We start from the raw sequence: 13,901 nt of genomic DNA, 5'->3' as shown, positions 1-13,901 counted from the left end.
TGAGCAGGTGATTTACGATATTGGGCGACGGCAGCTACTGCGCACAGTGGTGACAGTTGGCCAGGAAACTACATATGCAAATGCATTTCATATATCATTTGATATATAATGCATTACTTAAATGTATTTTTTAATTTTTCATTTTTATAGGAAATTCGCTTTATTACGTTGATCTTGCACCACTGTGCAACTACGATCACGCGTCAACGGCGACGCTTGTCAGTCAATCCGAATGATGAATTTCTTTTTTACCACGCGTAATCGTAATGCCTGTCGTACGTAGCTACGAAAAACAAAAATTTTAAAAAAGATAGCGGGGCTTGTCGAAATGTTTCGAGCGATCGCTAATGAAAGTTTGTTTGTTTTTTTTTTTTTCGTGTGCCAATCGTTTCTTACTTTTTGGCCAATTTCATGTATTGTTGTTGTTGCTGCAGTTATATGTGTTCTGAATAGCTGAATGGGACACATGAAAATATGCGAAAAATGTTTGTGCAGACAATGCAGAAGCAAAACAAAAGAAACAACAGGTAGAGTACAATGTTCGAATATCGTACTAAAGACAGTGAGAGAGAGCGCACTCAAGAGAGTTACAGAAAACAAACAGTTTCATAAACTTTACAGAGATGAGAGATGAAGCGCAGCTTAGCAGCCAAAGAGCGCACTTATCGTAACTTAACAGCCATGAGAGCGCTTATGTGAATATCGTAAATATGAGAGCAGAACATTTTAATTTCTTTCTTGTTTTTTGGACTGTTGGCAGCTGGTCAAGCTTTGGAAGTTAACAATTTTTGCTGTCATAGATATTTATGTACATATATATTTAAATATTTACTACATACATATATATATATTTATATATGGCTATGTGTGTACAGAAAAACCTGATTTCTGTAAACTTCTCTCTATATCAGATATTAAGAAATGCTTCCTAATGGTCTCTATGTCAATTCTCTCTCAGCTGTGGCTCGATCATTAGGGGCAATTCTTTTTGCTCTAAACAAGACATCATCAACCTTGATTGCCTTGGCAGCTAGCTGACCCTTAAATAAAGCCAAGCGACTCGGAAACTCGGATTATGAGAAGCACTCAATTATGAGCTGAAGTTGTGTATAAATGTATGTACAGATGTATGTATATATATTTCGATATGTGCTCTTAGAAACTGCCATGTTTGGGCGCTCATTCGTGAAACTAATTCATTAGCATTTCAAATTCTAACAAAACTTAAAACAAGCTTCTGCTTGCGCTTTGTTTCTCTTCGTGTCTCTCTTCCTTCCAGGGGTGTCATTTTAGCTTTTTTCCCGTCAGATCTGGCTTTATTTGAAGTCCCAATGCGGGAAAAATTTGAAAACGGCGGGTTGCGGGAATTCTGGCTTTAAAAAAATTAATTTAGCTCTATTTTAGCTTTATTTAATTTTCATTTACTTATTTTGATTTATTTTGTTCTTATCGCTGTCAACACAAAAAATCATTAATACAAGTATCGATACATGATTTTATATCATACAATCTATAGAAATCATTTCGTGGTATGAGCAACAGGTCTCGTGTGTCAACAAAAAAACACTAACGTGCACGAATTGGATGGGCACAGAAAGAAAAAATTGATTTTGGGCAAACTCCAACAAAAACCACAGCAACAACCAACAGCACTTTTCCTCTATGTGGCAAATCACACATTAATTGCTCTCATCAACAACCTAGGTACTCTCCGCCAAACAAAATTATGCGACTGCATGAGCGTTTAGCGATTTAAACTACACCGTACTAAATGTACAACATAATTAAACATTCGTTGGCTCCTCATTTTCTGGAAGAAATAAGATTGGAAGCGTTAAATTTATTTTGGTTTTGGACAAATCAAGTGACAAAGCGGCTTGGTAAATAACAATTATTTATTAAACACCTGACCTCTCTTTAAAAGATTGAATACTTTATAATTTGTATATATGTATATGCATATACATATATCTATAATTTCTACGTTAATGGTCTTAGGTGTCGTTATTAAATACGTCTCTGTTGAGAGTGGAGTGATGATTTCGACGTTCCTGATTTGAATATTTCTCTTGAAAGTGGAGATATAGTTGAAGGAATCAAACAATTAAAAACAAATGAATAATCATAAATGAATTTAATTAAGAAGATAGTGTTTTTTAAACCCAGCTTTTATTTTGGCTTATTTTTTCCTGAATTTAGCTTCTTTTAGCTTCTTTTTTTTGCCAATCTGGCTCTATTTGCTCAAAAAATTATGACAGCACTGCTTCCTTCGCCTCCCCGCCTCTAAGGCACGCACTGTTGTTGTTTGCTTGTCGCAAAAAGTACAAAAAGGAAATTTCGAAGTGACGCGCGCTTTTAGATCGTTTTTACACCTACACAGCACAAGCACAGCTCCATTTACGATATATGCACACGTGTGTGTGTAAGTACAGCATGTCTGTGTGGTTGTGTTGCTCTGCTTACATTTTGCTGTCGCCGTGCAGTATTTTGATATGTAAACGCATTTTTTTATTGTTGTTGTTATTAATATTTTTGGCCAACAATACTTGGCCTGGCCTTTAACGCTCCAGCAGAGCAAAGCTTGACACGCTATTTCCTCTCGCGCGCTCACTCGCTCTCCCTCTCTGTCTGTCGTTCTACTCTCTTTAATGATCTCATTGTTTGCAACTCTCAGACGTATTTACGATATCAATTTTGCTTTATTAGCCAAAAAAGACAAAACTCAAAAAGTAAAAAAAAAAGAAACACAGTTAACTTTTTATAATCTCTCTTTATAGTCGTCGCTATTTTTCTTTTTTGTTTTATTCTTTGAGATGATTATTTGTCTCAACACGCGTTTCGGACGTGTTGATATTGGCCAGAAGATTCGCCAACAAAGCAGCTAAAAGTAATCAGGAAATATATACACTTGTACGTATGTACATATGTTTATATATACACACGTGTATATATACATATATTTATACATATTAATATTGTCTATGTATTTTTTGTTTTATCTTTTTTTTTTGATTAGAGTTATTCTGTTGAGTTTTGCTTTAGCTGTGTGCCAGTTTATATTTAATAAATAATAAACTAACTATAAAATGAGTTAATCAATGCTTAGTTTTCATTGAAGTATTTATATTTTATATTAATTTATTAGTTTTATTTTTTATTTATTTTTATATATCCACTTATTTTTGTTTTTATCTAATTATTATTGTTGTTATTTTTTTAATTTATGGTTTATTTTTATTTAAAAATTTATAATTTTTTTTTTTGTGCATATATATTTAAAAATATATACATTAAATATTTTATAATTTTTGTGTTTATATTTTAATCTACATACTTATTAACAATATTTATTATTATTATTTTTATAATATATTTTTTTTATTAAAATAATTTTATTTTATTTATTTATTTTATTTTTATTTTTTATTTATTTTATTCTTTTATCTATATATATACCTTAATTATATATTTCTGTTCATATTTTATTATTATACATTTGATTGATTATTATACTTTTAAAAAACACAACATTTGTATTTACAAAATTATAGTATCTAGACAGAAATTTAATATTTGAGAGTATTTTTAATGTTTTTACTATTGTAATTATTTTTTTATGATCGTCTCTTTGGAAAAAACACAGAAAACACGTTGCAATTGGCAACTGGTTTACAGCTATGCAACAGCTCATACACACACACACACTCGCATTGTGAGACACACAGCCCTGATCTACACACACACACACTCGCACGTAGAAACAACAGACAGTCAGACATAGACAACTGCACAGGTGAGTAAATGGCAATATTGACCATATTTTTGTAGGTATAAAATTGTCTCATACATTTTTCATTTTGCTGAGCTGTTTTTCTTCTTCTTTTTACTTTTTTTTCCTGATATTGTATTTTGTTTAAAAAGGAGCTGCCTCGCTCGCGCACGCGCACAAACAATTTGCAATTAATTTTAATAATGTAATTAAAGATGTTGCAGTTGCTTTTCGTATACCTTTTTTACATTTCTATTTTGCCATTTGCTGTGGTTCGCCTATTCGGCGTTACTTTTTGTTGTTTTTTGTGCACTTTTCACACACAAACTCGAAGCAGAAAATGCCATTAATGATATTTGCCGTTGTGTTGTTGGTTTTGTTATTTTTGTTGTTGTCTTGAAAATTTTCGTTACGCTTTGGCAGACATTACGAGCCACTCTCCGCACTTTCGCGCCCCGCTCTCCGCTCTCTTTATCTCTCTCGTTCGCACCGTGGCCAAACAAAACGCGCCAGTTGGCTGTTATTTTTTCTTTCTTCTTTTTTTTTGTTTTTGTTTTGAGACCGAAACGAAATTGGAGCCACAGCAGCAGAAGCGCGCACCCGTCTATCTTTGCTTACACGTAGTTTGCGACTGAAAGCCAACACCGAAATCGAACACCGTTGAAGCTGCTGCTGGCGCTTGGAGAGTACGCTGCGCAGTGCGCACCCAACTCTCTTTACAACAAGAGCGCAAGAGCGACAGCGACGACGTAGGTGCATCATGAAACCATTAACAGACGCTCGTCTATACCTGCCCGCTGACCGGCAACCAAAGCGATTATCGTAAATTGGACATTTGTAAGATTGCACAAAAGTAAGATGATGGTGAGTTATTATTTATTGTGGTGAATAGTTGAATTTTAAATTAACTGTAAATTATTAATTAAATCAAATAAAAAGCCTATTATATTTTTATTAAAACATATGTACATATACAAATTATATTTTAAATAGTAAGTTGCTTTAATATATATAATTGAAGTTTAGAAAAAACATACATACATGTATAAAATTCATTTAAAATTAAATATCATCTACAACAATTTACAAATTAGAAAAACTTCTATTCAGATGCTTTTTGAGCTTATCGAACATATCCATATTATCCACAAGTTGCAAGAGATTTGTACGATATGGGGAGGCGTTTCCAGTTTCCTGGAAATTATACTTGGCGCGCTGCAAACGTTTTTTGATTTTGTATGTGTGATGCAGTTCATTGGAAGATAGTTCCCAGTCATTGGAAAGCATTGCAGAGAGGGGTGCAGCAATATCCATGCTCAATTCAAACTTGGGTCCACGGGCATCGCTGCCAAGCAACATAGTGTGAGAACAACTGTCGGCACGCATCAGGGCATCCTTCTGGAAGGTCGTGCCACCTGTTTGGGCACGCTGTGCAGACTGTCAAGTAGACCCATAAGAAGATAACAAATATGTAAAACATTTTAAATCACATTAAAACTCACCATTATTGTTGGCAGTTCTTCGGGCAGGCTAAAATCAGTCTTTGGCTGTAAAACAAATTGAATCCCAAGGCGGTTTGGTGAGTACTGATAGCCTTGGTGGGTTTTTTGAAAGCACGGATTCAGTTCCAACAATTTTAAGCGATCCTTTATCGTAGTCGGCAATTGGTATAAGTGCACATTTGGTAAAACCAATTTCAGCATAATGTCGCACAGCTCCACGTTCGAATATTCATTAAATTTTTCATTAGGGTGATGGAAATCTGTGTACACATCAGGATCCTGTATAAACAGCAATCGGGATGAAACTGTTGCGTATTCAATGAGAGCCCTGTGCAACGACGACAGCGAAATGCTCACAGGTGTCGATGTGCTTCTAGCTTCAACAGATCTATCAAAATTAAACGAATAACTAGAATTCATTTTTATCTGCAATAACTGTGATTGCCGCGTTTACAAAAAACGATTAGTCTATGTGTCATGTTATCGCTTGAGCTGAGCAGTGTATCGATATGCATTGGGTATTTTGTCATCGAACAACTATTGTGCTTCTAATCGTTTACTGTTTTTGGTCACACTGCTGCTCTGGAAAATGGAGGAGGGACTGAAAATAATAAACAGTGATTTAAGCGAGATTCTATCCAAATTGCTTAAGTCCAATGCAAAATGCAAGAATGATGACTTGCAGCACCGCAGAACTAAAATCGCGACGCTGATACGGCTGCATGTGCGACACTTGCAGCAGATCGTCATCATGCATCGCCGACGTCGCCAGCAACGCGCACGACGTCGCCTCAAAAATCTGCGCTCCTTCTTCATGCAACAAATGATGCAGCTGCAGTCCAATTATGTTCAAATGTTCGTCACGCTGCGTATGAAGTACAACCAGCTGCAGAGTGCCGAGGAAATGGAGGCTGATATAGAGAACAGCATGTCTGACAATCTGGAAACCAAAACAGACGCCCCGACGCTCTTTTGGGAGCATAAAGTACCGAAATATACCGATGAGCAGTTTCTCGATAGCTTCCACGTGACACGCAGCACATTCCAGTCGCTTTGCGGCCAATTGGCGCCCACGCTGCGTTCGGTGCCCGAGCTGAAATCGCAATCGGAAGTGATTCCACCCGACAAATGTGTTGGTCTAGCGCTCTTCTTCCTGGCTAGCGGCGAGCGCATTTCGATTATCTCGGAACAGTTTGCTCTGCCTCGCGCCCGCACCATCAAATGCTTGAAGGTCTTTTGCAACGCCGTGATGACCAGCCTGGGCAAGGCGCTGCGCTTGCTGCCCCAGAGCGAGGCGGATTGCGCCAATGTTGTGGCCGGCTTCAGGCGGGAGTGCAACATGCCGCCAGCACTGCTTGGTGTGCTGGGAGTCTGCTCCATTCCGTTGCGCGGCAAAGGGAAACGGACTGAAGCTGGTTCGGCATTACGCATGGAGTTCCTGCTAGACGATCGCATGCTCTTCCGTGAGCTGCGTCTGGATAACGCCAATGGTAGTGGCAAGCAGCCTCTTCCGCCCATGTTCGCGGTGGCACCGAATGCATTGACCCAGTCACCCGCCCATCGTATCAATCAACGCTCGGTGCCCGCCTTTGTGCTGGCGCCAGCCAATCAAAACTATCCGCTTCGGCCCTGGCTGCTACAACGCTACGCCGAACCGGCAGCACCTCACGAATACGACTTTAACGAAGTGGCCGATCACCTCCAAGAGCTGAGCGACTCTGCCATGCATCGCCTCATGTCGCGCTGGCGCTTCCTCAGCCAGCCTTTAGACATTAGCTTCCAGACCGCCTCCTGCATAATCACAGCCGCAACCGTCCTTCACAATCTGCTAGAGGAGCTGAGCGAACCGCACATTCCCGAGTGGGGCAACTCGGTGAACGTATTGAGATTCAAAGCACCTCCAATCGAGTCGAAAATAGACAATTCTCCGCAAGCGGAGCTGGCGCGCGACCTGCGGGACTTCCTAGCCAGAACCATTAGTTCCACAGAAATGTAAATAAAGACTAGACTAAAATATATACTAACGAATAAGTTTGGATTTGAAATACACATTCAATTTGTTTTACATTCATCAAATGTACATTTTAATTGTTGTAAAAGATATTGGCTTTACAAAAATTTAGTATAGACGCTGGGGTGGGCCCATGGAGGACTTGATGTGCAGGGAGCGCACGTTCTGCCAGTTCTTCTTGAGCAGCGAGACCAAGAAATTGATCGACAAGCTAACGTTCTGGGTGAGCTCATCCTGCTTCATGCCCACGTGTCCAACGGCGACAGACAGACACAGCACCTTCTTCATCTGGAATTTGATGGTGGACTTGACCTCCTCGATCTTGGCCATCATTGATTCCTGATGAGACAGCAGGGCAGGGAACTTGCCAGCCTTGTTGAGGCCGGGACCCAAGAGACGGGGAATCTGCTTGATCAGCGACTCGGAGGCAAGGAAAGCATCATAGGACTTGGCCAGTTTCTTCACCAGCTTCTTGTTCTTGTTCAGCTTCTTGAGTGCCTCAGCATCCATGAACTCAACGCCGTTGGCCTTGGCTTCATCGCAATGCTGCTGATCGCCCAGAATGCACACCTTCATCTTGGGACGTGGGATGTGCTTCAATCTGCAAGATGAGTAAAGAGAAACGATTAGGAAGAGCACTTTATACGATTTAGTTAGAGACGGCAAATGTGCTCAATTTTCATTTAAACAAAAAACTTACGCAGCTCGCAGAGGAGCAGGACAGTTTATTATCTATTAAACTAGGAAAACGGCAACCATTGCTGGCGCCTACTCAATTAGATTTAAAGACCCTGAGTGCAGGTCCGCCGCAATGTATGTGAAAGAGAACATATACATGCGACTACCTGACGCTGAAGCCTTCCAGATTTTGATTTGGTTAGCAGCACAGGTGATTTTAGCCAACGTACTTAACAGTGCCAGAGAAACGCTTGTCCTTTTGGGGATCGTAGTTCTTCAGACCAATCTGGAGTTCCACCGTCTCCAGGAATTTGCGCTTCTTCTTCAACGAATGTTCAAGAACTCCATTGACGCCCTCAAGGAGCGTGTCACGCGACACCTTTGTTCTGCAATGGAAATTTCAGTTAGATCAGCTATACAATACAGAATTTTATGTAAAAGTAATGTATAAGCATTGTGCAAATTCTTGTCACTTGCATGGATAGTCACATATTTGGCACAAAATCTCAATTTTATTATTGCAATCATTTCCAAACTGATGTGGTCATTGAATGTGGTCCAAAAAGCTGGTTTCTGATTGCAGAACACAATAAATATATTGTAGAATTTATAAAGCAGCAGATAATTTATCATTATGCTGCATTATTTTCATTAAAATATTTAAGATGCAATGTATTTTTAAAGATTTTCGAGTTAAATTACTTACGCCATGTCTACACTTTGCAACGTGCAATACACGAAAGAAAGAGATGAGATGCGGCGATTCAAGTTGTCAATATCGATTACTTTTTGGCCAGAGCTGCCGTGATATTAATCGTTACTACTTATCGTTAACATATGGAACTTACAGATAACACAGTGGCAACGCTAAACTCTTGCATTTGTATTTATAAGCCACAAACAAGTTCTTTACCAAGTTCAGCTGTTCAGCATCTACGTTTTGAATAGTCTTGAAATTTAAAAGGCGTATGTGCGCCTTGTTGAGCTTTAAATGACGCAGCTAAACACAAATTAAATACATTGGGATAAACATTTAAAAGTGGGATTCGCTGTTGATGCTGGACAAAATCAGGAGCTAACAAAAACAAATGAAAGAGTGTGGAACGCGAACTTGCGCGAGAGATTAAGAGAGCGAACGTTTCGTGGTCAAACAAAACAATTGCTTTCACTATCTCCACACGCTCGTGTTTGCATTCGCGTTGGGCCTGCGTTGCGTTTTAAAATAAAACTTCTGTCCGTGTGCACCAGCAGCAGTGCGTGATGCTCCATCGCTGCGATAAAGGAATTATATAATATTTATCCATAAAGTGCATTCATTGATTGATTTTCCAACCGGCAATTCTTGAGTTCCAGCAGTGTCTCCAGTCTTTTGGATATGGCGCGTCTAATTGAGAGCAATGTAAGTTACGAAACATGTTGCAACATAGCTTTTGCATAATTCTCGGTACCCCTCGGGCTCGGTGTCCTCTCATACCTCTCATCACGTACGCAATTCGCATTCTGCTAGCCTATGTCATAATTCTTAAAAATATACATTAATATGTATGAAATGTATGTATCTAAATGTGATTCTGCCATTTGGCATCTCCCACCCGGGGAATGCGAAGAATATGCGGATATACTACAAAGGTATTTATAACAACAATCATAGAGTCGTTGGCCGTCGCAATTGGCGCACACTTGCTCAAATGACGTCATGCTGTTAATAATGTTATTTATACGACGTATTTAAAACAGCTTGATGGAATTTCAATATCTCAAAGAGCCATTGAGCTTTGGCTCTGCACTCAGCTAATTGCATTAGACCTCTCTCTGCTAGAGAGACCTTTGAGCATAATCTGTTTGTCGTTCTTCATTGAGTTGCGCAATATTTCCATTATTGAACCTGAATAACGTAACAGTTGTGACTGTGACTGAATGAATAATCGCCATATGGCTCATCTCTAATTTTCACAATGGACAAGTGTTTAAATTTATATAAGTTTGTTTGAGACTACGTCACAGTCGGCATATTCACAAACACATCAGCTGTTTGAATTAGTAAAGTTGCTCTTTGAATAACAGCGGCCGCTCTCTGTCTCTATCACTCTCTCTCTCTCTATCTCCCTTTGTCACTCACTTGTTATTTGATATCTCTCACGCTCACAGTGTGAGACTCACACATTATTTCATATCATCGTTACGATGCTCAACGCTTGACAAGAGTACAGATTGTATATATGCGTATTAAACTCAATCCACAATTTTTAATGTGCATTTAATACTTAAAAATAAAAGTATTCATATTACGTATATGTATAAAAAAAAACCTGGAATTAAGTCTTTCAAATGGCAAGCGATTTTTTTTTTGCTTAAGAAGTACAGAGGGGCTAACTTTGTTTAGGTTGGCCATTTACTTTTCAAATACACTGTTCGCATACGCGTGCTGACTCGGCACCTAGGCCTCGTGTTGACTCCGCGCTTCGACTTCATTTCAATTGTAAATTGTGCGCGGCGGCAAGCGGTTGATCAAACGCTTTGCTGTTCATTCCTAATAGTCGGACAAGTTGAATATTTTGAATAATTTCAATTGCTAATACATAATATAAAGTACCAAACATTCAGCAAGTGTGTAAAAAATGGCAGATTTTGATGTAAGTCTATATTAAATGTGAAATAAGAGTAAATGAAATGAGAGTGCTGCCACGCATGCCGCTCTCTTTCTGTCTCTTCTTTTTCTCTCTCGTCTGTTTCCATGCTTGTGGGCCAAAAGGTGCTCTCTGTTTATCTGTGCGTGGGCAGTGACGTCATCGATAATTATTTATTGCCCGCAGCGTAGTTACTGCCGTCTCTGTGCATCATGCATGGCGAAACGCAGCACCCAAAATGGACTACGTTTGCAAGGTCATGGCCAAGTCGTTTTTGATGTCCCTTGTGTTTGTATGCAAAACGAAATAACCTCGATTATATTGAGGTTTTAAGAGAAACCAACTCTTAGGTGGCTTCATAGATATTGCAAAAAAAAACTTACTACAAAGAGATCACAGACTCAAATTTCACCATGAACCGAAACTAGGGCGAATATTTATGGTTAAAAAATAATTGTGGATTTAATTACATGCGTTGACATAATGCGCTTAGAATAATCAGCAATGGCATCAATAGGGCAAAGTAAAAAAGTCAACGGAAAAATACGTAATGCTATAAAATGTTCATATTTGTACTCGGATGATACGTAATACGTATTAAATATAAAATTTCCAATGATTGACATTTTCTAAAAATATCTTTGGCTTTTATTTTTTTTAGTTTGTTCCGATTGCCATGGGCGTTGCAGCCATCGTTGCCGGGGCATTGATAGTCCACTATTTTATCAATAAGAAGTCGACGAAGCCCCGTCGCGAACCCAATCGGACCGCACGATTACGCACTCTAGTCGATCCCAATGATAAGTACCAGCTGCCACTGATAGAGAAGGAGGTGCTCAGCGCTGATACGAGACGTTTTCGCTTCGGTCTGCCCTCCAAGCAGCATATACTGGGTCTGCCTGTGGGCCAGCATATCCATCTGATTGCGACAATTGACAATGAGCTGGTCATACGGCCGTATACACCCATCTCCTCCGATGACGATGTCGGCTACGTGGACCTGATTGTGAAGGTGTACTTCAAGGACACGCATCCCAAATTCCCAGCGGGTGGCAAAATGACACAGTACTTGGAGCAAATGGAACTGGGCGATAAGATCGCGTTCCGTGGTCCCTCGGGTCGCTTGCAATATCTGGGCAACGGCACCTTCTCCATTAAGAAACTGCGCAAAGATCCACCCAAGCAAGTGACGGCCAAGTGCGTCAACATGATTGCCGGCGGCAGTGGCATTACGCCCATGTTGCAGCTCGTGCGCGAAGTGCTCAAGCACAGTGACAAGGATAAGACACAGCTGGCGCTGCTCTTTGCCAATCAGGTGAGTGAGAGCATCGAATTGAAGTCTATAAAAGTAACTCTCTGAACTTTAATTTTGCAGAGTGAAAAGGATATTTTACTGCGTGACGAACTAGATACCTTGGCCAAGCAGCATCCCGATCAGTTTAAGGTCTGGTACACCGTGGACAAAGCAAGCGAAGGTGAGCTGCGGCTTCAAATGCTATACAACACATTTAACTATCATCGAATCAACGTCATGCTCATGCAGGGCTTTTAACTTAACAGACATAGGCTCGAGATATAGATTATACATCAATTATAGGTGTTTATAGAGTACCTAAAGTCTTCGTCATAGAAATTTAATTGATTTGGTTGAGCTAAGTGCAAATTGTAAAAAAGAGGTATTTGTTTAAAACAAACTTAGATTAGATATTTCTAAATTTGGTGATTAATGTTAAACAAAGCGTTAGGCAAGAAGTAGATAACGTAAATGAATAGTAAATCATTAGTTAGCCAGATTTATGTTCAGGTTTTCAATGTTATATATTATATTTATGCATGCACGTCACATCAACTCGAGCTCATTCCCATAAATCACTCAGTCTGAATCAGTGTAGTGCAATCAATCGCTGTAGTGCCTAATGCCCATATAAGCCATCTATTATGTTGAGAATCTTGTGTTTGCTCCTCGCCACATGCTGCCCATAAACGGATGCCCCGCCCGGCGAACGCACGCTTCATAGCCTGGTTGTACAATACGGGCCATGTCAACGACGAGATGATGGGCGAGCATCTGCATCCGCCCAGCCCAGATACATTGTGCCTGCTGTGCGGTCCGCCGCCCATGGTCAACTATACCTGTATACCGGGCCTTGAACGCCTGGGACATCGTTCCGAGCAACGTTTTAGCTATTAAGTAACGAAGCTTAGCATCTGTATATTTTGAGCTTTTCAGTTAACAAATAACACAAATCAAGGGAAATGTTTTATCTGTGTGCTTGTGTAGGTTTACCTGGTCGAACTAAGGCGCTCATTGAGTTCCCTCGCTAATCCCGAATTCTCATTTCTTTATCTCACACCAGGCTGGACTTATAGTGTTGGCTTCGTCAATGATGAGATGATCGCCGCTCATCTGCTGCCCGCCAATGACGACACGATCGTGCTGCTCTGCGGCCCGCCGCCCATGATTAACTTTGCCTGCAATCCAGCATTAGACAAGCTCGGCTACCATCCGGACCTACGATTTGCGTATTAGGGACGATCAACGATATGGCTGCCATTGATAAAACTCCTCTCCAAGGAGCTCACATTCGCATTTTATCCGTTGTGTCAGTTTCTCTTACGCTCTCGAGCTGCATTTGGGACAATAACAATCAAACTGAATCCGAGAATGAATCAAATTTTATTAAACGCTGCTCCATATCGCGGAGGTGGGTGTCCGGCTCCATTGGCAATTGGATCACATCGATCAAATGCTACATTTGTAGTAATCTATTTTAATTTCGATCAATATACACTTGTTAAATACGAGAACAATTATAAAATTGAATGGAAATGCTTAACCTTTTAATTTGTTTTAATTACGCGCATTAATCGGAATTTCAATTCATTTGCAATTAGTCAAGTGATTTGCTAAGCAATCAAAGGTGATTCTCGCCGAACGAATGTGGAGCTTGAACATTTATTTAAAAACATCAGGCATTTCACAAGATTGGAGTTTTTCGCAATATATATCTATATAAATAAAATTATATTTAAAACACATCGGAAATAAAACATTATTAAAATTATAGATGTGCCTCTTGGTCTATCATTTACTTTTATTGATGGCTAGTAAAATTCGATATACAAATTTGTATTTCATGTTCTTTATAAAATTATTTATCTTTTACTTTTAGGCAAATAACTAAACATAAATGGTTTTCTTTCTCAGACTCTTTCATAGTTAAAACGAATAGAGTTGAACTAAAAGTGTAGTAAGCGTCATTAAATATATGTAAAATATTTAAATATGTATGTATAAACTATTTTATTGAATA

At 39.3% G+C, this 13,901-nt stretch overlaps 4 protein-coding genes across 7 annotated transcripts; 2 read left to right on the top strand and 2 right to left on the bottom strand.

Annotated features, from left to right (window-relative positions):
- Positions 1 to 4,289: 4,289 nt before the first annotated feature.
- LOC149269216 (uncharacterized) lies at positions 4,290 to 5,691 on the bottom strand. The gene is made up of 2 exons (XM_089467492.1): positions 5,272 to 5,691; positions 4,290 to 5,206 (listed from the first exon to the last, which is right to left on the bottom strand). The coding sequence occupies exons 1-2, from the start codon at positions 5,689 to 5,691 to the stop codon at positions 4,853 to 4,855; spliced, it is 774 nt and encodes a 257-aa protein (XP_089323618.1). The 3' UTR covers positions 4,290 to 4,852.
- Positions 5,692 to 5,860: 169 nt separating this feature from the next.
- LOC108612547 (uncharacterized) lies at positions 5,861 to 7,347 on the top strand. The gene has a single exon (XM_018005470.2). It carries the CDS (start codon positions 5,861 to 5,863, stop codon positions 7,265 to 7,267), a length of 1,407 nt encoding a protein of 468 aa, XP_017860959.2. The 3' UTR covers positions 7,268 to 7,347.
- On the bottom strand, positions 7,328 to 8,808 carry RpL10Ab (ribosomal protein L10Ab). Its single transcript, XM_089467494.1, has 3 exons — positions 8,667 to 8,808; positions 8,191 to 8,346; positions 7,328 to 7,883 (listed from the first exon to the last, which is right to left on the bottom strand). Exons 1-3 carry the CDS (start codon positions 8,669 to 8,671, stop codon positions 7,391 to 7,393), a joined length of 654 nt encoding a protein of 217 aa, XP_089323620.1. The 5' UTR covers positions 8,672 to 8,808; the 3' UTR covers positions 7,328 to 7,390.
- Positions 8,809 to 8,852: 44 nt separating this feature from the next.
- On the top strand, positions 8,853 to 13,424 carry LOC149269215 (NADH-cytochrome b5 reductase 3). 4 transcript variants are annotated; one of them, XR_016269817.1, is made up of 5 exons: positions 8,853 to 9,359; positions 11,249 to 11,902; positions 11,963 to 12,062; positions 12,606 to 12,864; positions 12,945 to 13,086. XR_016269817.1 is itself a non-coding variant. In XM_089467490.1 (4 exons), exons 1-4 carry the CDS (start codon positions 9,336 to 9,338, stop codon positions 13,115 to 13,117), a joined length of 951 nt encoding a protein of 316 aa, XP_089323616.1. In that variant the 5' UTR covers positions 8,853 to 9,335; the 3' UTR covers positions 13,118 to 13,424. The 4 variants fall into 4 exon arrangements, 2 of the variants coding, with proteins under 2 accessions (XP_089323616.1, XP_089323617.1); XR_016269818.1 differs by lacking the exon at positions 8,853 to 9,359 and adding an exon at positions 10,422 to 10,593; XM_089467490.1 differs by lacking the exon at positions 12,606 to 12,864 and having other exon boundaries at positions 12,945 to 13,424.
- The last annotated feature ends 477 nt before the right edge of the window (positions 13,425 to 13,901 follow it).

This window comes from Drosophila arizonae, chromosome 4, assembly GCF_054131065.1.
Source record: "Drosophila arizonae isolate 15081-1271.41 chromosome 4, UAZ_ARI_1.0, whole genome shotgun sequence".
Lineage (NCBI taxonomy): Eukaryota > Metazoa > Arthropoda > Insecta > Diptera > Drosophilidae > Drosophila > Drosophila arizonae.
Note: the sequence above shows the minus strand (reverse complement) of the source record. Positions and strands in the feature narration are given on the sequence as shown.

Coding starts and splice junctions, on each gene's coding strand:
- LOC108612547 (XM_018005470.2), top strand. CDS start 5,861: ATGGAGGAGGGACTGAAAATAATAAACAGTGATTTAAGCGAGATTCTA.
- LOC149269216 (XM_089467492.1), bottom strand. CDS start 5,691: ATGAATTCTAGTTATTCGTTTAATTTTGATAGATCTGTTGAAGCTAGA. Junction 5,207..5,271: donor AAGAACTGCCAACAATAATG/GTGAGTTTTAAT, acceptor TCTACTTGACAG/TCTGCACAGCGTGCCCAAAC.
- RpL10Ab (XM_089467494.1), bottom strand. Junction 7,884..8,190: donor CGTTTCTCTGGCACTGTTAA/GTACGTTGGCTA, acceptor CTCATCTTGCAG/ATTGAAGCACATCCCACGTC.
- LOC149269215 (XM_089467490.1), top strand. CDS start 9,336: ATGGCGCGTCTAATTGAGAGCAAT. Junction 9,360..11,248: donor CGCGTCTAATTGAGAGCAAT/GTAAGTTACGAA, acceptor TATTTTTTTTAG/TTTGTTCCGATTGCCATGGG. Junction 12,063..12,944: donor CGTGGACAAAGCAAGCGAAG/GTGAGCTGCGGC, acceptor ATCTCACACCAG/GCTGGACTTATAGTGTTGGC.